This window comes from Oncorhynchus nerka, linkage group LG9a (genome assembly GCF_034236695.1).
Source record: "Oncorhynchus nerka isolate Pitt River linkage group LG9a, Oner_Uvic_2.0, whole genome shotgun sequence".
Classification (NCBI taxonomy): domain Eukaryota; kingdom Metazoa; phylum Chordata; class Actinopteri; order Salmoniformes; family Salmonidae; genus Oncorhynchus; species Oncorhynchus nerka.
This window is the reverse complement of record NC_088404.1, coordinates 5,198,510-5,222,920: the sequence shown is the minus strand read 5'-3', so window position 1 is coordinate 5,222,920 and position 24,411 is coordinate 5,198,510. Positions and strand designations below refer to the sequence as shown.

At 42.7% G+C, this 24,411-nt stretch overlaps 1 protein-coding gene across 2 annotated transcripts in view; it reads left to right on the top strand.

The window, feature by feature from the left end:
• The first annotated feature begins 3,406 nt into the window (after positions 1-3,406).
• The window catches only part of LOC115120451 (anoctamin-5-like), a 76,601-nt gene continuing 55,596 nt past the window's right edge, over positions 3,407-24,411 (top strand). For both annotated transcript variants that reach the window (XM_065022220.1, XM_065022219.1), the window contains exons 1-2: positions 3,407-3,664; positions 16,196-16,275. In XM_065022220.1, the coding sequence (XP_064878292.1) occupies positions 3,586-3,664; positions 16,196-16,275 (159 nt within the window). In that variant the 5' untranslated portion in view covers positions 3,407-3,585. The remainder of the gene's footprint in view (positions 3,665-16,195; positions 16,276-24,411) is intronic.

Genomic DNA, 24,411 nt, shown 5'->3' with positions numbered 1-24,411 from the left:
AAAGGCTAAGCAACAGAAGGAAGAAGTACCTAGGCCCTGTCACAGCCAAGGCCTACACATCCATGAAAGGCTAAGCAACAAAAGGAAGAAGTACCTAGGCCCTGTCACAGCCAAGGCCTACACATCCATGAAAGGCTAAGCAACAGAAGGAAGAAGTACCTAGGCCCTGTCACAGCCAAGGCCTACACATCCATGAAAGGCTAAGCAACAAAAGGAAGAAGTACCTAGGCCCTGTCACAGCCAAGGCCTACACATCCATGAAAGGCTAAGCAACAGAAGGAAGAAGTACCTAGGCCCTGTCACAGCCAAGGCCTACACATCCATGAAAGGCTAAGCAACAGAAGGAAGAAGTACCTAGGCCCTGTCACAGCCAAGGCCTACACATCCATGAAAGGCTAAGCAACAAAAGGAAGAAGTACCTAGGCCCTGTCACAGCCAAGGCCTACACATCCATGAAAGGCTAAGCAACAGAAGGAAGAAGTACCTAGGCCCTGTCACAGCCAAGGCCTACACATCCATGAAAGGCTAAGCAACAGAAGGAAGAAGTACCTAGGCCCTGTCACAGCCAAGGCCTACACATCCATGAAAGGCTAAGCAACAAAAGGAAGAAGTACCTAGGCCCTGTCACAGCCAAGGCCTACACATCCATGAAAGGCTAAGCAACAGAAGGAAGAAGTACCTAGGCCCTGTCACAGCCAAGGCCTACACATCCATGAAAGGCTAAGCAACAAAAGGAAGAAGTACCTAGGCCCTGTCACAGCCAAGGCCTACACATCCATGAAAGGCTAAGCAACAAAAGGAAGAAGTACCTAGGCCCTGTCACAGCCAAGGCCTACACATCCATGAAAGGCTAAGCAACAGAAGGAAGAAGTACCTAGGCCCTGTCACAGCCAAGGCCTACACATCCATGAAAGGCTAAGCAACAGAAGGAAGAAGTACCTAGGCCCTGTCACAGCCAAGGCCTACACATCCATGAAAGGCTAAGCAACAGAAGGAAGAAGTACCTAGGCCCTGTCACAGCCAAGGCCTACACATCCATGAAAGGCTAAGCAACAAAAGGAAGAAGTACCTAGGCCCTGTCACAGCCAAGGCCTACACATCCATGAAAGGCTAAGCAACAAAAGGAAGAAGTACCTAGGCCCTGTCACAGCCAAGGCCTACACATCCATGAAAGGCTAAGCAACAGAAGGAAGAAGTACCTAGGCCCTGTCACAGCCAAGGCCTACACATCCAGCTTCCAAACCGGCTCATTCTCCTCCATTTATCTCCCGCCCTCGTGGGACTAAAACATCCCTGCTTGAATCTAACCTGTCTATTTCTCACTTATCTGTTTACACAGCCACCCTTAAAATAAAATAAATAATATATATAATATAATATATAATAAATAAACCTTTAACACTCGAAGACCTTATGAAAGGCTGTGTTCACACCCTAACAACCCACATCTGATTTTTAAAATAATTGTAGGGGTTTAATGGCCAGGCATTGCCTGGATTAGGACTTTCCTGTGAGCGCTCTCTGGGAGGAGGCATGAACACAATGGAGTTGTCAACCAGGATTTTACATCCAAATCTTTTTTCTTCTTCTGGGTTGTCCACACTGAGTTTTTACATGTGGCCCATATCCGATTGGCACATTCACGCTGATGTAGGGGGAATCTCAAAATTCGCAAACTCCTCACGTTCTTTCTCCTCTATCACCAGGAGTATGCAAATTAGATTATTATAATAATGAGATTATTCCGTAGCCTTTGAAGGGGCACACAGATTAAATGCTCATGTCCTATCACTAGCTAGGTTTCCATCAAATTGGCAACCAGATTTTTTTCATGCAAATATTCAAAAACAATTGCATATAAGGGAATATGTGCATTTTTGTCGCCAGTGGTATGTTTGGTACGTGATGACGTAGTGCACACAAAATGTAAATCAGTACGTGATGACGTAGTGCACACAAAATGTATATCAGTACGTGATGACGTAGAGCACACAAAATGTATATCAGTACGTGATGACGTAGAGCACACAAAATGTATATCAGTACGTGATGACGTAGTGCACACAAAATGTATATCAGTACGTGATGACGTAGAGCACACAAAATGTATATCAGTACGTGATGACATAGTGCACACAAAATGTAAGTTATGTACCGAATAAAAATCGATAGTTCAATGTGCCTCCCATCGCATTTTCAACTCTACGGATAGTTTTGTCACAAAAAACTGGTGCGTTGAATAGCAAATGTGTCTCCTCTGGTCTGGACACTTGCTTTCTAGCCAACAGCTGGCAGATACAGTGTGTGTGTGTAGGCTATTCTACACGATGACATTATTATGGATAAGAGTGAGAATTATTTGTATTTGTCGAAAGGGCCGTCAGACATCGATCATCTGGTCACCAGAATAAGACCCTGTATATTTATTGTAAAGGAGCATCAAGATCGCCACCGTGCACTTTCACCACCCTGTGAAGTTCATCATACTGCATCTGTAGCCTTATAAACTGCATTGTTTCCCAAGTCACAGTGGGAAGACCACACATCATGGCATCGTGTGATTCCAAGTTGACTTCGTTATTTATTATTGCGCTTCCACCACCATTTCTCGCATAAATAATTTTACAGACACAAAAGAAATCCCATCATGTCGAAAAAAACAAACTAAATATCTGTCGACATTTATACAATTTTACCGAAACTACCTGTTTCCATCACAGCTGTCGTTATATATATGTTTTAATACAATATGACTTTAGTCACATTAAAAACTGTGGATGGAAACTTAGTTACTATTCATTAAAATTTTGTGGTGGTTGTCACGGTAACGCCAGGTCACGTGCAAAAAAAAAATCTGACCTGAGCTTCCAGACAGAGGTCAGATATGGCGAATGGGGTTAGTATCAGGATTCGGATCCACAATTTTGAGGTGGTTTAAATCATTAAGATCAGATTCCAAGTGGTTTTATGCTGTTTACTCATTAGGGGAAAGATCAGATAAGTATCAGATATGCAAATAATTGGCAAAACATCAGAATTGGGCTGCCTGTGTAAACGCAGTAGCCTATTGCAGAATACAGTAAAACCGGAGAATACAGTAAAACCGGATTAGAATAGAATAGAATAGCCTAGAATATAGCCTAGAATATAATAAGTGGAATATAATAAGTAAATGCCAATTCATTTCCAAGCAGATTAAATCGCAAATGCTGTCATATAAATGTTATTTTTTGCCACTTTAAAAAATGACAATTGCAATGATTCTATATAGTAGACCTAATAATATCATACTATCATCATTAGGATGTACTGTAACCATCCGCTGTAGTAGCAGTTCGCCGACTGAGTTGTTGGATTCAAACCCCTCCCCTTTAATGACGAGTTTTCCCTCAGTGGACGTTGTGGGTTTGGTGATGTATCTTGAGCACAGTTTCAACATTCGTCGTGTGAAGGTAGCGCTACGTTTCCCTCTTAAAGTGAGTCCGTAGCCAAGGGCGTGGGCTGAGACGAACAGAGTGCCCTTGTACCCGCTCCAGCCTCCTTGTTTTTACCGGGCCGACCGGCGACCCGCACGGGCTCGGCATCATGAGTGACATGAGTCGACTAACGGGAAAGATTGGAGACGCAACTTTGATAGAGATGAGCCCGGATTCCCTCTGTGATGGTAAATTGTTCGGCTACTTGTGTCAGACCATTTATGATGCGTTGCATTGAACCGCTTTATGTTCGATTGTCTTGCTTGTTTATGCTACAACTTCGTCAGGATAATACAATTATGAAAGGCTATAAATTGTCTTTAGATATGAGGTCGGGTGGATGATTATTCATAGGAATTGTTGTATGACTTGTTTACACATAGAAACAATTTAGCTCACTCTGTACTATTGACGGAAAAAATAATAAGCTCACAGACAATATTCGGTTAGTCAAAATCAATAACAATTTTCTAAAACATTTTTGTCACCACAAATCCATATGATTGGTCCATGACAATTATGGAAGAATAGTTAAAGCTCCGTTGAAGATCTGTAGACCCACTCATAATCTCAGTAATTTCTTCATGATTTAAAAAATACAAGTACAGGATACTTAAAGTGATATACCAATATATCACATCCTAATGGTGTTTATTCAATCCATCAATAACCTTACTGACCCCAGGTGTATGTTTTAGTAAGACAATAGTCATGGATAAATCCATCCAGAGAGTACAGTGTTGCTTTATTCAACTTCTCCTTTCATCCTAATAGTCTCTGCCTCATGGCCTGACTTGGGACTCCACTTTAGATTGAATATGTTAGTCAGTACCTCCTCTCTCTCTCTCTCTCTCTCTCTCTCTCTCTGTCTGTCTCTCTCTCTCTCTCTCTGTTAACCTCCCTCCCTCTTTCTCTCTCTGTTAACCTCCCTATCCCCCTCTCTCTCTCTCTCTCTCTCTGTCTCTCTCTGTTAACCTCTCTCTCTCTCTCTCTCTCTCTCTCTCTGTCTCTCTCTCTCTCTCTCTCTCTGTTAACCTCCCTCCCTCTTTCTCTCTCTGTTAACCTCCCTCTCCCCCTCTCTCTCTATCTCTCTCTCTCTCTCTCTCTCTCTGTCTCTCTCTGTTAACCTCCCTCTCTCTCTCTCTCTCTCTCTGTTAACCTCCCTCCCTCTCTCTCTCTCTGTTAACCTCCCTCTCCCCCTCTCTCTATCTCTCTCTCTCTCTTTCTCTCTCTCTCTCTGTTAACCTCCCTCTCTCTCTCTGTTAACCTCCCTCTCTCTCTCTCTCTCTCTGTTAACCTCCCTCTCTCTTTCTCTCTCTGTTACCTCCATCCCTCTCTCTCTCTCTCTCTCTGTGTTAACCTCCCTCCCTCATACACACAGCCTAGGCCCTTCCGCCCCCAGCCTCCCGTCAGGACAGCTGGCCTCGGCTTGTGGAAACTGAAGGAGGGCATCCAGGGGTGTATCCGTTCCGTTCAGACTCAGTTGACAGGGAGGGACCTACCTAAATGTCACTCTCTCTCTCTGAGCTGGGAGAAATACTCTGCCTGCGTTAGCCTTAGAGTGACTACAATACAAATAGCAGTACAGCTGAGCAAAGAACTGTTTTACAGTCTAACATCTATGGTTCTATATCAAAAGAGATGGATTACTTTGACTGTTGCCCCGAATCCCCAGCATTCTTTTAGATGGCCGTCTGTAACCATGTTCCCTACTGCAGTAGTTACTGTAGAAGTTACTGTAGTAGTTACTGTAGACGTTCTAACTCTAGTGTAGTAGTTACTGTAGAAGTTCTAACCCTAGTGTAGTAGTTACTGTAGAAGTTCTAACCCTAGTGCAGTAGTTACTGTAGAAGTTCTAACCCTAGTGCAGTAGTTACTGTAGAAGTTCTAACCCTAGTGCAGTAGTTACTGTAGAAGTTCTAACCCTAGTGCAGTAGTTACTGTAGAAGTTCTAACCCTAGTGTAGTAGTTACTGTAGAAGTTCTAACCCTAGTGCAGTAGTTACTGTAGAAGTTCTAACCCTAGTGCAGTAGTTACTGTAGAAGTTCTAACCCTAGTGCAGTAGTTACTGTAGAAGTTCTAACTCTAGTGTAGTAGTTACTGTAGAAGTTCTAACCCTAGTGCAGTAGTTACTGTAGAAGTTCTAACCCTAGTGCAGTAGTTACTGTAGAAGTTCTAACCCTAGTGCAGTAGTTACTGTAGAAGTTCTAACCCTAGTGCAGTAGTTACTGTAGAAGTTCTAACCCTAGTGTAGTAGTTACTGTAGAAGTTCTAACCCTAGTGCAGTAGTTACTGTAGAAGGTCTAACCCTAGTGTAGTAGTTACTGTAGAAGTGTCTAACCCTAGTGTAGTAGTTACTAACCCTAGTAGAAGTTCTAAAGTCTAACTAGTGTAGTAGTTACTGTAGAAGGTCTAACCCTAGTGTAGTAGTTACTGTAGAAGGTCTAACCCTAGTGTAGAAGTTACTGTAGAAGTCCTAACTCTAGTGTAGTAGTTACTGTAGAAGTTCTAACCCTAGTGTAGTAGTTACTGTAGAAGGTCTAACCCTAGTGCAGTAGTTACTGTAGAAGTTCTAACCCTAGTGTAGTAGTTACTGTAGAAGGTCTAACCCTAGTGTAGAAGTTACTGTAGAAGTCCTAACTCTAGTGTAGTAGTTACTGTAGAAGTTCTAACCCTAGTGTAGTAGTTACTGTAGAAGGTCTAACCCTAGTGCAGTAGTTACTGTAGAAGTTCTAACCCTAGTGTAGTAGTTACTGTAGAAGTTCTAACCCTAGTGTAGTAGTTACTGTAGAAGTTCTAACCCTACTGCAGTAGTTACTGTAGAAGTTCTAACCCTAGGGTAGTAGTTACTGTAGAAGTTCTAACCCTAGTGTAGTAGTTACTGTAGAAGTTCTAACCCTAGTGTAGTAGTTACTGTAGACGTTCTAACCCTAGTGTAGAAGTTCTAACCCTAGTGTAGTAGTTACTGTAGAAGTTCTAACCCTAGTGTAGTAGTTACTGTAGAAGTTCTAACCCTAGTGTAGTAGTTACTGTAGAAGTTCTAACCCTAGTGTAGAAGTTACTGTAGAAGTCCTAACTCTAGTGTAGTAGTTACTGTAGAAGTTCTAACCCTAGTGTAGTAGTTACTGTAGAAGGTCTAACCCTAGTGTAGTAGTTACTGTAGAAGGTCTAACCCTAGTGTAGTAGTTACTGTAGAAGTGCTAACCCTAGTGTAGTAGTTACTGTAGAAGTGCTAACCCTAGTGTAGTAGTTACTGTAGAAGTTCTAACCCTAGTGCAGTAGTTACTGTAGAAGGTCTAACCCTAGTGTAGTAGTTACTGTAGAAGGTCTAACCCTAGTGCAGTAGTTACTTTAGAAGTTCTAACCCTAGTGTAGTAGTTACTGTAGACGTTCTAACTCTAGTGCAGTAGTTACTGTAGAAGTTCTAACTCTAGTGCAGTAGTTACTGTAGAAGTTCTAACCCTAGTGTAGTAGTTACTGTAGAAGTTCTAACCCTAGTGCAGTAGTTACTTTAGAAGTTCTAACCCTAGTGTAGTAGTTACTGTAGACGTTCTAACTCTAGTGCAGTAGTTACTGTAGAAGTTCTAACCCTAGTGTAGTAGTTACTGTAGAAGTTCTAACTCTAGTGCAGTAGTTACTGTAGAAGTTCTAACCCTAGTGCAGTAGTTACTTTAGAAGTTCTAACCCTAGTGTAGTAGTTACTGTAGACGTTCTAACTCTAGTGCAGTAGTTACTGTAGAAGTTCTAACCCTAGTGTAGTAGTTACTGTAGAAGTTCTAACCCTAGTGTAGTAGTTACTGTAGAAGTTCTAACCCTAGTGCAGTAGTTACTGTAGAAGTTCTAACCCTAGTGTAGTAGTTACTGTAGAAGTTCTAACCCTAGTGTAGTAGTTACTGTAGAAGTTCTAACCCTAGTGTAGTAGTTACTGTAGCAGTTCTAACCCTAGTGTAGTAGTTACTGTAGAAGTTCTAACCCTAGTGTAGTAGTTACTGTAGACGTTCTAACTCTAGTGCAGTAGTTACTGTAGAAGTTCTAACCCTAGTGTAGTAGTTACTGTAGAAGTTCTAACCCTAGTGTAGTAGTTACTGTAGAAGTTCTAACCCTAGTGTAGTAGTTACTGTAGAAGTTCTAACCCTAGTGTAGTAGTTACTGTAGACGTTCTAACTCTAGTGCAGTAGTTACTGTAGACGTTCTAACCCTAGTGCAGTAGTTACTTTAGAAGTTCTAACCCTAGTGTAGTAGTTACTGTAGACGTTCTAACTCTAGTGCAGTAGTTACTGTAGAAGTTCTAACTCTAGTGCAGTAGTTACTGTAGAAGTTCTAACCCTAGTGTAGTAGTTACTGTAGAAGTTCTAACCCTAGTGTAGTAGTTACTGTAGAAGTTCTAACCCTAGTGTAGTAGTTACTGTAGACGTTCTAACTCTAGTGCAGTAGTTACTGCAGTAGTTTACTGTAGAAGTTCTAACCCTAGTGCAGTAGTTACTGTAGAAGTTCTAACCCTAGTGTAGTAGTTACTGTAGAAGTTCTAACCCTAGTGTAGTAGGTACTGTAGAAGTTCTAACCCTAGTGTAGTAGTTACTGTAGAAGTTCTAACCCTAGTGTAGTAGTTACTGTAGAAGTTCTAACCCTAGTGCAGTAGTTACTGTAGAAGTTCTAACCCTAGTGTAGTAGTTACTGTAGAAGTTCTAACCCTAGTGCAGTAATTACTGTAGAAGTTCTAACCCTAATATATGACTTTTACCTTTTTCATATTACCAGGGTTACAGGTTCTATTCATTCTATTTACCAGTCATATTACCAGGGTTAGAGGTTCTATTCATTCTATTTACCAGTCATATTACCAGGGTTAGAGGTTCTATTCATTCTATTTACCAGTCTTATTACCAGGGTTACAGGTTCTATTCATTCTATTTACCAGTCATATTACCAGGGTTAGAGGTTCTATTCATTCTATTTACCAGGGGTTAGAGGTTCTATTCATTCTATTTACCAGTAATATTACCAGGGTTAGAGGTTCTATTCATTCAATTTACCAGTCATATTACCAGGGTTAGAGGTTCTATTCATTCAATTTACCAGTCATATTACCAGGGTTACAGGTTCTATTCATTCTATTTACCAGTCATATTACCAGGGTTAGAGGTTATATTCATTCTATTTACCAGTCATATTACCAGGGTTAGAGGTTCTATTCATTCTATTTACCAGTCATATTACCAGGGTTAGAGGTTCTATTCATTCTATTTTCCAGGGTTAGAGGTTCTATTCATTCTATTTATCAGTCATATTACCAGGGTTAGAGGTTCTATTCATTCTATTTACCAGTAATATTACCAGGGTTAGAGGTTCTATTCATTCTATTTACCAGTCATATTACCAGGGTTAGAGGTTCTATTCATTCTATTTACCAGTAATATTACCAGGGTTAGAGGTTCTATTCATTCAATTTACCAGTAATATTAACAGGGTTAGAGGTTCTATTCATTCTATTTACCAGTCATATTACCAGGGTTACAGGTTCTATTCATTCTATTTACCAGGGTTAGAGGTTCTATTCATTCTATTTACCAGTCATATTACCAGGGTTAGAGGTTCCAAGCCTGTTTTATTCATGGTATTTCTATGTGTGCTGCTGTTGCATTGTGGGGGGTGTTGCCCAGGTCCTAGGGAATCAAAGACTCCTTTGCTTTTTTCAGCGACAGAGTTTCATCACGTTGTTCAGAGTCGGACTCAACCACACCAATGCCATATATATATATATATATATATAAAATGTAAAACTTTTTTTTTTTTTTACAGCTATGACAGTTATTTTGTTTCATGACAGTCTTCATCCGTAACCATCAGTTACACGGTAATTATGCCAGCCCTGCTTGGCCTTTGGTCAAAAGTAGTTCACTATTCTACTATACTTGCATGTTATATTTTTGTTCAGTGAATGTTCATCAATGTATTGAAAAATGAATATTATAAATTAATGTAAATAAAATGTTATTCAAATCAAAAATACTACTCGTATTACAGAGCAAGCGGTAAAGCTTCATATGACACCAATTTTGGCTTTGTAGCACCTACAGATGAAACACTATGGAGTCTTAAAGGAGACCTGTAGCACCTTCAGATTAAACACTATGGAGTCTTAAAGGAGGCCTGTAGCACCTACAGATTAAACACTATCAAATCAAATCAAATTTATTTGTCACATACACATGGTTAGCAGATGTTAATGCGAGTGTAGCGAAATGCTTGTGCTTCTAGTTCCGACAATGCGGTAATAACCAACAAGTAATCTAACTAACAATTCCAAAACTACTGTCTTATACACAGTGTAAGGGGATAAAGAATATGTACATAAGGATATATGAATGAGTGATGGTACAGAGCAGCATAGGCAAGATACAGTAGATGGTATCGAGTACAGTATATACATATGAGATGAGTATGTAAACAAAGTGGCATAGTTAAAGTGGCTAGTGATACATGTATTACATAAGGATGCAGTAGATGATATAGAGTACAGTATATACGTATGCATATGAGATGAATAATGTAGGGTATGTAACATTATATAAGGTAGCATTGTTTAAAGTGGCTAGTGATATATTTACATCATTTCCCATCAATTCCCATTATTGAAGTGGCTGGAGTTGAGTCAGTGTCAGTGTCAGTGTGTTGGCAGCAGCCACTCAATGTTAGTGGTGGCTGTTTAACAGTCTGATGGCATTGAGATGCAGTTTTTCAGTCTCTCGGTCCCAGCTTTGATGCACCTGTACTGATCTCGCCTTCTGGATGATAGCGGGGTGAACAGGCAGTGACTCGGGTGGTTGATGTCCTTGATGATCTTTATGGCCTTCCTGTAACATCGGGTGGTGTAGGTGTCCTGGAGGGCAGGTAGTTTGCCCCCGGTGATGCGTTGTGCAGACCTCACTACCCTCTGGAGAGCCTTACGGTTGAAAACTATGGTGTCTTAAAGGAGGCCTGGGAAAGGCCAACTTTGATTTAATTATTTCTCAATTATGCTTTAAGATACACGAGGAGCCTATATACCATCGTTAGTCTATAGATAACCCACTACCCACTCCTTTATAGGAGCCTATTTACCATCGTTAGTCTATAGATAACCCACTGCCCACTCCTTTATAGGAGCCTATAAGAGCCTGTTGAGTAGAGCGTCATGCGTAGCGATAGAAAACTCTATGGAGTCAGACATATCCTTGTGTTAATCAGAGAGTCTTGAGAGGCCAGTGTCCTTGTGTTATTTCCCTAGTAATCAGCTGTTCACTGTGGGGAACAAAGACTGTTCTGTGGGAGGCTGTTCCGGAGGTTGTCTGGGGGCTCTGAGCAGCTCTGGGCAAAAGGAGCTAGCTACTCTATCTCAGTACTCTGGTGTTTTGGTGGTGGATAGAAAGTCCATCCTGTTGAGTAGAGAGTCAGTCATAGAGAATAAGGAGCTATCTGTTGCAGCAGAGCAGAGTTAGTACTGTAGTAGTGGTCCAGTACTCTATTCCACTGAGTCTGCCAGCAGCTGTAGAGTAAAAGGGAATCGTAGAAGTAGATGTCCCAGACTCACTGTGACATGAAAACAGGTCAGGGTACACAACACATCTCTTTCCTAAAGTGGTAAAATAAGTGTTTTGAGGGCTCAGCCTGCTCAGTAGAACAACAGTTTTAAAGCAAACTTTTGTTGCGTTACCAAGAGTTGCTGAGTAGATTATCTTCAAGTAGAATACCGGCTACTGAAGCACTGCAGTAGCAGCCTGCCAATCCGAACTGTTTCCACCAGTGGTGAACTTTGACCTTAGGACCTAGGCTTTCAGAGGGAACAAAAAAATCGAACAAAAAAATCATGAAAATAACAGAAAACATAGCATCACTAGATGCGCCCGACATTTATATGGTCTGTAGTCGGGCCACTGTAGTTGTAGTGCAGGAGGAGCAATGCTTTTTGATGACATTATGAATGAATCAAACAGGCCTGGTCACGCTTTGGACCGGCGTACACACAGAGACAGAACCGTCATGTGACACATTCAATAATGCCACCAGCAAAACAAAAACAACAAACAAAAAAACAGTTTAGACTGTAACAATGTCTTTATTTTCTAAGAGATAGCTAACAGTAAGCGAGCTGCAACAATGTTTCACAGTCTTTATTTTCGAAGAGATAGCTAACAGCAAACGAGATGCAACAATGTTTCACAGTCTTTATTTTCTAAGAGATAGATAACAGTAAGCGAGATGCAACAATGTTTCACAGTCTTTATTTTCTAAGAGATAGATAACAGTAAGCGAGCTGCAACAATGTTTCACAGTCTTTATTTTCTAAGAGATAGATAACAGTAAGCGAGCTGTTTCAATTTTCAAGATAGATAACAGTAAGCGAGCTTTCACAGTCTTTATTTTCTAAGAGATAGATAAAGTAAGCGAGCTGCAACAATGTTTCACAGTCTTTATTTTCTAGAGAGATAGATAAAAATGTTTCACAGTCTTTATTTTCTAAGAGATAGATGCAACAATGTTTCACAGTCTTTATTTTCTAAGAGATAGATAACACTAAGCGAGCTGCAACAATGTTTCACAGTCTTTATTTTCTAAGAGATAGATAAAAGTAAGCGAGCTGCAACAATGTTTCACAGTCTTTATTTTCTAAGAGATAGATAACAGTAAGCGAGCTGCAACAATGTTTCACAGTCTTTATTTTCTAAGAGATAGATAACAGTAAGCGAGCTGCAACAATGTTTCACAGTCTTTATTTTCTAAGAGATAGATAACAGTAAGCGAGCTGCAACAATGTTTCACAGTCTTTATTTTCTAAGATATAGATAACAGTAAGCGAGCTGTAACAATGTTTCACAGTCTTTATTTTCTAGGAGATAGATAACAGCAAACGAGCTGCAACAATGTTTCACAGTCTTTATTTTCTAAGAGATAGATAACAGTAAGCGAGCTGCAACAATGTTTCACAGTCTTTATTTTTGAAGAGATAGCTAACAGCAAACGAGATGCAACAAATGTTTCACAGTCTTTATTTTCGAAGAGATAGCTAACAGCAAATGAGATGCAACAAATGTTTCACAGTCTTTATTTTCGAAGAGATAGCTAACAGCAAGCAAGATGCAACAAAAACAAGTGCCACTAGATGATGATAATTTGTAAATGAAGTTTTAAAAGAAGTTTGAAAGTTAATCTTGAAAAGAGTGATGCTAACAAATGAGCAACAAAATGCACCTATCAGCTACTGCAGCCGCCACACTGCTACAACACAAACTAGCTAGCATTACTAACTTAGCATGGGAAAACTACTGCAGCCGCCACACTGCTACAACACAAACTAGCTAGCATTACTAACTTAGCATGGGAAAACTACTGCAGCCGCCACACTGCTACAACACAAACTAGCTAGCATTACTAACTTAGCATGGGAAAACTACTGCAGCCGCCACACTACTACAACACAAACTAGCTAGCATTACTAACTTAGCATGGGAAAACTACTGCAGCCGCCACACTGCTACAACACAAACTAGCTAGCATTATTAACTTAGCATGGGAAAACTACTGCAGCCGCCACACTGCTACAACACAAACTAGCTAGCATTACTAACTTAGCATGGGGAAACTACTGCAGCCGCCACACTACTACACTACCACACTACTACTACACTAACTAGCTAGCATTACTAACTTAGCATGGGAAAACTACTGCAGCCGCCACACTGCTACAACACAAACTAGCTAGCATTACTAACTTAGCATGGGAAAACTACTGCAGCCGCCACACTGCTACAACACAAACTAGCTAGCATTACTAACTTAGCATGGGAAAACTACTGCTTGCATCACTGATACCTTTCCTTTGAACGCTCAGTAGTGATTGCAATTCAAAATGTGATTGGTTGAAAACAGTGTCACTCCAGTTGAATGGCAGACACCTTCTCTCTAGCTTCTGAAGTGTGTGTGTGTGTGTGTGTGTGTGTGTGTGTGTGTGTGTGTGTGTGTGTGTGTGTGTGTGTGTGTGTGTGTGTGTGTGTGTGTGTGTGTGTGTGCGTGTGTGTGTGTGTGTGTGTGTGTGTGTGTGTGTGTGTGTGTGTGCGTGTGTGTGTGTGTCTACACTCTACATGACACAATATGCCATGTTACAACAATGCCCCCCAAAAACATATTTTGAGATAATTACTCCAGTAAATCCCTACTGCTGTTTAGTTAAATGACAGAATACCAATTTTTTATTCTTAATCTCCTAATCCTTAATAACTCACCATTCAACCACAGTTTGTAACGACTACTTTTGGGTGTCAGGGGAAAATGAACGGAGAAAAAAAGTATATTATTTTCTTTAGGAATGTACTGAAGTACAACAATATAAATAGTAAAATACAGATACACAAAAGAAAATACTTAAGTAGTACTTTAAAGTATTTTTTGATTGAAGTACTTTACACCATTGAGTAGCGGGTTGGCTGACGAGATACGTTACGCAACTGTTGCCGTAGAAACACTCTCCACTCTCTATTCATTTGAACTACTTGAGAAAACTTTTAGATATCTTTGACATTCTTTAGATTGGTTTAACATTGTTTTGATTTTAGTTACATTGTTTTGATTGATCTATTGACATTGTTTTGATTGAGTAGGTATATCTGTTACATTGTTTTGATTGAGTAGGTATATCTGTTACATTGTTTTGATTGAGTTTACATGGTTTATTTATAGAGGCATCCAGTGTTTGTGTTATATTAGGAGTGTAAGCACTTTATCTGACCGATAATGATTATGGGACTGACTGGTAATGATTCTGGTTGATTACGGGACTGACTGGTAATGATTCTGATTATGGGACTGACTGGTAATGATTCTGGTTGATTACGGGACTGACTGGTAATGATTCTGATTGATTATGGTACGGGACTGACTGGTAATGATTCTGGTTTATTATGGGACTGACTGGTAATGATTCTGATTGATTACGGGACTGGCTGGTAATGATTCTGGTTTATTATGGGACTGACTGGTAATGATTCTGGTTTATTATGGGACTGACTGGTAATGATTCTGGTTTATTATGGGACTGACTGGTAATGATTCTGGTTTATTATGGGACTGACTGGTAATGATTCTGATTGATTACGGGACTGGCTGGTAATGATTCTGGTTTATTATGGGACTGACTGGTAATGATTCTGGTTTATTATGGGACTGACTGGTAATGATTCTGGTTTATTATGGGACTGACTGGTAATGATTCTGGTTTATTATGGGACTGACTGGTAATGATGATTCTGGTTTATTACGGGACTGACTGGTAATGATTCTGGTTTATTATGGGACTGACTGGTAATGATTCTGGTTTATTATGGGACTGACTGGTAATGATTCTGGTTTATTATGGGACTGACTGGTAATGATTTTGATTGATTATGGGACTGACTAGTAATGATTTTGATTGATTACGGGACTGACTGAAGACAGACTGTCTGAAGTTGTATCATTTTCCATGTAAACATCCCCTTCAGTCCCCTTCAGTCCAATTCCGTTAATTCCCCATGTGTCTCTTTATTATGCGTGGGAATACTTTGGAACCGATTTCCTGAATTAAAATCACTCTGCGCTGATTTACTGGTGTTTTTACAGTCTTAAAACTTGGGGGGCCAAATCAAATCAACCGCAGGCCAAATTAGGGCTGTCAGTTGGGGAACCCTGCTTTAGTTTAGGGACTATATTAGACTGACTCACTACTGGGATATCCTTCCGCCTGGCACAGAGCATGGTGGTTCACCAGACATTCGCCTGCTGTTACGACCATCTCTCTCTGTCTCGCTCTCTCTCTCTCTCTCCCCTTCTCTCTCTCTCTCTCTTTCTCTTGCTTGCTCTCCCTCGCTCTCTCCTTCTCTCTCTCTTGCTCTCCCTCCCTCTCTCCTTCTCTCTCTCTCCCTCTCTCTCTCTCTCTCTCCCCTTCTCTCTCTCCCTCTCTTTCTCGCTCTCTCTCTCCCTCTCTCTCTCCCTCTCTCACTCTCTCTCTCTCCCTCTCTCTCTCCCTCTCTCTTGCTCCTACTACCACACCTGCTGTCTTGACCTCTGAATGCTCCGCTTTGAAAAGTACACCTGTTGCAACCTCTATAACCACTGTGATTATTATCATTTGACCCTGCTAGTCATCTATGAACATTTGAACATCTTGAGTTTCCGGTTCTGATGTCACATACAAAAGTACAGTGAAATGCCGTTCTTCCAAGCTTCTACATCTGCATTACTTGCTGTTTGGGGTTTTAGGCAGGGTTTCTGTTATAAGAGAAACCTAGAAAGGATGTAAAAAGGGCTTTTTAAAAAGGATGTAAAAAGGACTTTCAAAAAAATGATGTAAAAAGGGCTTTCAAAAGGGATGTAAAAGGGCTTTTTAAAAAGGATGTAAAAGGGCTTTTTAAAAAGGATGTAAAAGGGCTTTTTAAAAAGGATGTAAAAAGGCTTTTTAAAAAGGATGTAAAAGGGCTTTTTAAAAAGGATGTAAAAAGGGCTTTCTGAAAAGGATGTTAAAACGGCTTTCTAAAAACATTTCATTGATTGGTTATATTTTACACAAGGGACTATAGATTAACATAGATAGGGACTATGCCAGCTGGACACATGCTACCTGGGTTATTCGCTCAGCAGTGTTATCAGCTAGTGAGATTGACAGGGTTATCCCCTCAATAATTGATTGATTGGTTCTCTATGCGTTTCAGAGGACAACAACGGCTGCCACCATCATCACCATGACATCGACCTTGACGAGTATCCACACTCCCAGCCTGACCCTTCAGAGGTAAACACACACACACACACACACACACACACACACACACACACACACACACACACACACACAGACAGACAGACACACCACATTCTCCTGCAAGGGTTCAGTTCTCACTTCAATCACACTGTAGATGTGGAGACACTTCGCTAATCATTGAAATATCAATTGAAGAATGGGATCTTGAGTGGGAATATGGATTGATTTGATAGATTTTGATGATTGATTGATTGATTGATTGATTGAGTGGGATGTACACAATACATAATATAAAAGACCAAAACGGTACAGTTTGATATGGTAACAGTGTGTTGATCTTCAAACAGCTGTTACATCTGCCGGGGTGTCATGGTAACAGTGTGTTGATCTTCAAACAGCTGGTACATCTGCCGGGGTGTCATGGTAACAGTGTGTTGATCTTCAAACAGCTGTTACATCTGCCGGGGTGTCATGGTAACAGTGTGTTGATCTTCAAACAGCTGTTACATCTGCCGGGGTGTCATGGTAACAGTGTGTTGATCTTCAAACAGCTGGTACATCTGCCGGGGTGTCATGGTAACAGTGTGTTGATCTTCAAACAGCTGGTACATCTGCCGGGGTGTCATGGTAACAGTGTGTTGATCTTCAAACAGCTGTTACATCTGCCGGGGTGTCATGGTAACAGTGTGTTGATCTTCAAAATGCTGTTACATCTGCCGGGGTGTCATGGTAACAGTGTGTTGATCTTCAAAATGCTGTTACATCTGCCGGGGTGTCATGGTAACAGTGTGTCCTCTCCTCTACACCAGTTGTTCACCATTCAGTGCTGTGTAGTGTGTAGTGTGTAGTGTGTAGTGTGTAGTGTGCATATACCCCAGTACAAGTCTATTCAATACTGTGTAGTGTGTAGTGTGTAGTGTGCAGTGTGTAGTGTGTAGTGTGTAGTGTGCAGTGCGTAGTGCGTAGTGTGTAGTGTGTAGTGTGTAGTGTGTTAGTGCGTAGTGTGTAGTGCGTAGTGTGTAGTGTGTAGTGTGCATATACCCCAGTACAAGTCTATTCAGTGCTGTGTAGTGTGTAGTGTGTAGTGTGTAGTGTGTAGTGCAAGTGTATGTCAGTGCTGTGTGTAGTGTGTAGTGTGCATATACCCCAGTACAAGTCTATTCAGTGCTGTGTAGTGTGTAGTGTGTAGTGTGTAGTGTGTAGTGTGCATATACCCCAGTACAAGTCTATTCAGTGCTGTGTAGTGTGTAGTGTGTAGTGTGTAGTGTGTAGTGTGCATATACCCCAGTACAAGTCTATTCAGTGCTGTGTAGTGTGTAGTGTGTAGTGTGTAGTGTGCATATACCCCAGTACAAGTCTATTCAGTGCTGTGTAGTGTGTAGTGTGTAGTGTGTAGTGTGTCGTGTGTAGTGTGCATATACCCCAGTACAAGTCTATTCAGTGCTGTGTTGCTTCTTCTCCTTCCTGCGCTAGACCAGTTTGCATGTTATTGGGTTTATGCAAATGTATTAAGGTGCAGTCATTTAATTTCCATTGTCTAATGGGCTTTCCAACTCACTTGTTACATTTTCCAGTCCACAGTGTAAAACTTAAACATGTTGTCCTGACCAGTTTGAGTCAACACCCGGCAACAGGCAGTTGTGATTTTCATGATGTCTCTTGGGATGTTTGTGTTTAGGAATGTCCTTCGTTTCTTTCCCTTCCTGAAGTGTCATAGCAACACTGATTATCTCTTTCAGTGTACAGTAGTGGTTAAAAACACACCACCACTTTAAACACCCCGCCCCTTTAAACACCCCTTTAAACACACCACCCCTTTAACCACACCACCCCTTTAAACACCCCTCCCCTTTAACCACACCACCCCTTTAACCACACCACCCCTTTAAACACCCCTCCCCTTTAACCACACCACCCCTTTAAACACCCCTCCCCTTTAACCACACCACCCCTTTAAACACCCCTCCCCTTTAACCACACCACCCCTTTAAACACCCCTCCCCTTTAACCACACCACCCCTTTAAACACCCCTCCCCTTTAACCACACCACCCCTTTAAACACCCCTCCCCTTTAACCACACCACCCCTTTAAACACCCCACCCCTTTAAACACCCCACCCCCCTTTAACCACACCACCCCTTTAACCACCCCTTTAAACACACCACCCCTTTAACCACACCACCCCTTTAACCACACCACCCCTTTAACCACCCCACCCCTTTAAATACACCACCCCTTTAACCACACCACCCCTTTAACCACACCACCCCTTTAAACACCCCACCCCTTTAACCACACCACCCCTTTAACCACACCACCCCTTTAAACACCCCACCCCTTTAACCCAGCACCACTCCTCTATGCCCAGGAGCGTTTGTGTTTGCATGTGCGTGTTTGTGCGTGTTTGTGTGTGTGTGTGTTTTTTCCATTTTCGATACATTTAATGAAGTTGTGTTGTTTGTTTAGCGTCGCCTTACAGTCTTTACACAAACCTGCAGCTGTCGGTTAAATACCTAATCATCTCTGTGTGTATATGAGTGTTGTTGACACACTCATACATCACCACGTGCTGTAATTGTTGTCGGTGTGTACTGGAGCATCCAGTGGTTATTTTGTGCTAGTCACATATTGGAGGGTACGTATCATATGGTCTTACTTAAGGCCATAGAGTAGATATGGATGCTGCTTGTCTTACCTATGTTTTTCATGCCATACTTGGTGGGAGTACTGTGTTGTTGTTGTTGTTGTGTGAAATGAGAGTGTCATTGCCAGAGAGTTCTCTTCCTGCTACCGGTCCTGTGTGGCTGGCTATGTCCTGATTCTCTACACTTCTCATCGCGGATTTCAATGGTTCAACTGGGGGTGGGGGGACTTTCCACCATTGTTAATAAAGGAGAAGTTTACCCCGAATCCCAAAACGCCCAAGTGATTTCATACATTGAAATTAGTCCATTGGAGTTGGCTCTCTCCCACTTTCTGTCCCCTCTAGTGCTGTACTGAAACGGCTGCGAAAGGAGGTCACGTGACTCATGACATTGCTGGATGCAGGCCTAGCTGTGCTCCATTACCAGTGAATTCATGATTCAGAAATCTGCAATGTGTGGACAACCGGTTGTTTTTGATTGAATTAGCTATTTTTGCCAAAGTACTATCTGTTTTGAGTCAGGAAATGCGATGATTTTATCTCATTTTTTATGTAGCCGACTGCCACAGCAGTGGAGATGGGTAACAACTGAGCACGTGCGCTCTCGGGGGAATCCCTGTTACGTAGAAACTGCACATTAGGCCCTTATTCACAGATGCAAGTTTTTTGGTGAAGACAGTGTTTCACATCAGTTATACAATGTAAAAAAAGAAAATACAAGTATATCTGATGAAAAAAATGAAGAAAAATGAAGAGTGATGAAGAAAACTAATGGAGTGTATTTATTTCAGCCTGATGCAGCACTCCATCACTCTCCTTCTTGGTCAATTAGCCCTTACACATCCTGGAGGTGTGTTGGATCATTGTCCCGTTGAAAAACAAATGATAGTCGCACTAAGCGCAAACCAGATGGGATGGCGTATCGCTGCAGAATGCTGTGGTAACCATGCTGGTTAAGTGTGACTTGAATTACAAATAAATCAAAGCACCATCAACACCCCCTCCTCCTCCATGCTTCACGATGGGAACTACACATGCAGAGATAATCCGTTCACCTACTCTGCGTCTCGCAAAGACACGGTGGTTGGAGCCTGAAGCTTGTTTCGTACACATACGGTCCACATTTGAAGTTCCCAAACGGCAAAAACATTCTATGAGATCCAGGGATATGGTGCAGCAAAAAGGCTTATATCTAACAAAAAAATGATTCAACTTAAATCATAGATTACTTGACATATATATGTCTCCCCTCCCCCCGAAGCCCCAACTTCCTGCCTTTATCCTATCACAACACACTGACCACAGTACAATGAATGGGGGGGGGACAAAAACTAAGATACACTTATAACAAATGAATACATCTCAATCAGGTAATATAAATCATAAAGGTACCTAATATTTAGTCATATACATTCATATTTAATATATTTACACACACGTACATGGAGCTCTGTATGTTCTGTCGTTCATACAAAAATTTCCAAATCGGCTCTAACAGTCCTTTAGTAGTGGTTTCTTTGCCGCAATTTGACCATAAAGGCCTGATTCACGCATTCTCCTCTGAACAGTTAATGTTGAGATGTGTCTGTTACTTGAACTCTGTGAAGCATTTATTTGGGCTGCAATTTCTGAGGCTGGTAACTCTAGTGAACTTGTCCTCTGCAGCAGAGGTAACTCTGGGTCTTCCTTTCCTGTGGCGGTCCTCATGAGAGCCAGTTTCATCATAGCACTTGATGTTTTTTGCGACTGCACTTGAAGAAACTTTCAAAGTTCTTGAAATTTTCAGTATTGACTGACCTTCCTGTCTTAAAGAAATGATGTTCTGTCATTTATCTTTGCTTATTTGAGCTGTTCTTGCCATAATATGGACTTGGTCTTTTACCAAATAGGGCTGTCTTCTGTATACCAACCCTACCTTGTCATAACACAACTGATTGGCTCAAACGCATTAAGAAGGAAAGAAATTCCACAAATTAACTTTTAACAAGGCACACCTGTTAATTGAAATGCATTCCAGGTGACTACCTCATGACTGGTTGAGAGAATGCCAAGAGTGTGCAAAGCTGTCATCAAGGCAAAGGTGGCTACTTTGAAGAATTTGTTTAACACATTTTCTTGGTTACTACATGATTCCATGTGTGTTATTTCATAGTTTTGATGTCTTCACTATTATTCTACAATGTAAAAAATAAAAATAAAAACAACCTTGTGTCCAAACTTTTGACCGGTACTGTATATGTGGCGCCATTGTTTTCCTCCGTTGTCTTACGTCAGATAGTGCATCAACTGTTAGAATGACGTAGCTGTTGTAAAACAACGGTCCAACCCTGACTTCGTTCCTTCCCCTAATCTTTTATCCAGGACTTTTAGTGAAAAAACATCATATGAGAAATTAGGACATTTTTTATTTTATTTTGCAACATACTGTTAGAATAGTGCACGTGTGGAAGATATTGTGTTCTCATTCTGCAAAGTATTCTAAAACCCTTCTGCTGTGGACCTTGAGCATGGAAACAATGAGACATGAACTCATGTGTTCCTCATTAAAAATGAAAAACAGTTGTTTTGTTCTCACCTGTAATTATACAGTCAGGGTTAGGTGCAATAACATAATGTTATAAATGAGCTCTCTCTCTCTCACACACACACTAGAGGTCGACCGATTATGATTTTTCAACGCCGATATCGATACCGATTATTGGAGGGCCAAAAAAGCCGATAGCGATTAATCGGCCGATTTAAAAATATTAATAAAAATTGTAATAATGACAATTACAACAATACTGAATGAACACTTATTTTTACTTAATATAATACATCAATAAAATCAATTTAGCCTCAAATAAAATGAAACATGTTCAATTTGGTTTAAATAATGCAAAAACAAAGTGTTGGAGAAGAAAGTAAAAGTGCAATATGTGCCGTGTAAAAAAGTTCCTTGCTCAGAACATGAGAACATATGAAAGCTGGTGGTTCCTTTTAACACGAGTCTTCAATATTCCCGGGGAAGAAGTTTTAGGTTGTAGTTATTATAGGAATTATAGTACTATTTCTCTCTATACGATTTGTAGTTCATATACTTTTGACTATTGGATGTTCTTATAGGCACTTTAGTATTGCCAGTGTAACAGTATAGCTTCCGTCCCTCTCCTCGCCCCTACCTGGGCTCGAACCAGGAACACATCGACAACAGCCACCCTCGAAGCAGCGTTACCCATCGCTCCACGAAAGCCGGCCCTTGCAGAGCAAAGGGAACAACCTGTAACGGCTTTCTACTGGTGAAGGAGAGTCGGACCAAACTGCAGCGTGTAGATTTCGATCCATGTTTAATAAAACAACTTAACACGAATCAACACACAAACTCAACAAAACAATAAACGAAACGAAAACAGCCTATACATGTGTCTACAAACCTCTAACAAGGACATCAAGACACACAGGACAATCACCCACAATACAACCAAAGAATATGGCTGCCTAAATATGGTTCCCAATCAGAGACAACGGTAAACACCTGCCTCTGATTGAGAACCACTTCAGACAGCCATAGACTCTCCCAGAACACCCCACTAAGCTACAATCCCACTAAGCTACACACCACATACAAAAACCCATGTCACACCCTGGCCTGACCAAAACATAAAGAAAAACACAAAATACTTCGACCAGGGCGTGACAGAACCCCCCCCCAAGGTGCGGACTCCCGAACGCACCTCAAAACAACAGGGAGGGTCCGGGTGGGCGTCTGTCCATGGTGGCGGCTCCGGTGCGGGACGCGGACCCCACTCAAACACTGTCTTAGTCCCTCTTCCTCGCGTCCCTGGATAGTCCACCCTCGCCGCCGACCATGGCCTAGTAGTCCTCACCCAGAACCCCACTGGACTGAGGAGCAGATCGGGACTGAAGGACAGCTCGGGACGGAGGCAGCTCAGGAGTGAGAGGAAGCTCGGGAGTGAGAGGAAGCTCAGGAGTGAGAGGAAGTTCAGGCAGGTTGATGGATCTACCAGATCCTGGCTGGCTGGTGGTTCCGGCAGATCCTGGCTGACTGGCAGATCCTGGCTGACTGGCGGATCCTGGCCGACTGGCGGATCCGGCAGATCCTGGCCGACTGGCAGATCCTGGCTGACTGGCGGATCTGGCAGATCCTGGCTGACTGGCGGATCCTGGCTGACTGGCGGATCTGGCAGATCCTGGCTGACTGGCGGATCCTGGCTGACTGGCGGATCCTGGCTGACAAGCGGATCTGGCAGATCCTGGCTGACTGGCGGATCCTGGCTGACTGGCGGATCCTGGCTGACTAGCGGTTCTGGCAGATCCTGGCTAACTGGCGGATCCTGGCTGACTGGCGGATCCTGGCTGACTAGCGGTTCTGGCAGATCCTGGCTGACTGGCGGATCCTGGCTGACTGGCGGATCCTGGCTGACTGGCGGTTCTGGCAGATCCTGGCTGACTGGCGGATCCTGGCTGACTGGCACTTCTGGCGGATCCTGGCAGACTGGCGGATCCTTGCTGACTGGCGGATCCTGGCACACTAGCAGATCCTGGCCGACTGGCAGATCCTGGCCGACTGGCACTTCTGGCGGATCCTGGCTGACTGATGGATCTAACTGATCCTGACAGACTGGCGGCGCTGGGCAGACTGGTGGCGCTGGGCAGACTGGCGGCGCTGGGCAGACTGGCGGCGCTGGGCAGACTGGGAGCACTGGCGGCGCTGGGCAGACTGGCAGCTCCTTGCAGACTGACAGCTCCTTGCAGACTGACAGCTCCTTGCAGACTGACAGCTCCTTGCAGACTGACAGCTCTGGCTGCTTCATGTTGACTGACAGCTCTGGCTGCTCCTTGCAGACTGGCTGCTCCATGCAGACTGGCAGCTCCATGCAGACTGGCAGCTCCATGCAGACTGGCAGCTCCATGCAGACTGACAGCTCCATGCAGACTGACAGCTCCTTGCAGACTGACAGCTCTGGCTGCTTCATGTTGACTGACAGCTCTGGTTGCTCCTTGCCGACTGGCAGCTCTGGCTGCTCCATGTAGACTGACAGCTCTGGCTGCGCTGAACAAGCGGGAGACTCCGGCAGCGCTGTAGAGGAGAAAGGCTCTGGCTGCGCTAAACAGGCGGGAGACTCCAACAGCGCAGGAGAGGAGAAAAGCGCTGGCTGCGCTGAACAGGCGAGCCGCACTGAAGGCCCGGTGCGTGGTGCTGGAACTGGTGGCACTGGATCGAGGACACGCACAGGAAGCCTGGTGCGGGGAGCTGCTACCGGAGGACTGGAGTGTGGAGGTGGCACAGGGCAGACTGGCGGCGGTGGGCAGACTGGCGGTACTGGCGGCGCTGGGCAGACGGGTAGCTCAGACGGCGCTGGGCAGACTGGAGAAAAAGGCTCTGGCAGCGCTGGACTGAGGAGTACTGGTGCCTCTGGAATGAGGGGCTCTGGCGCCTCTGGCATGAGGGGCGGTAGCTCTGACAGCGCCGGACAGGCGGGAAGCTCCGGCAGCAGCGCCGGACAGGCGGGAGGCTCC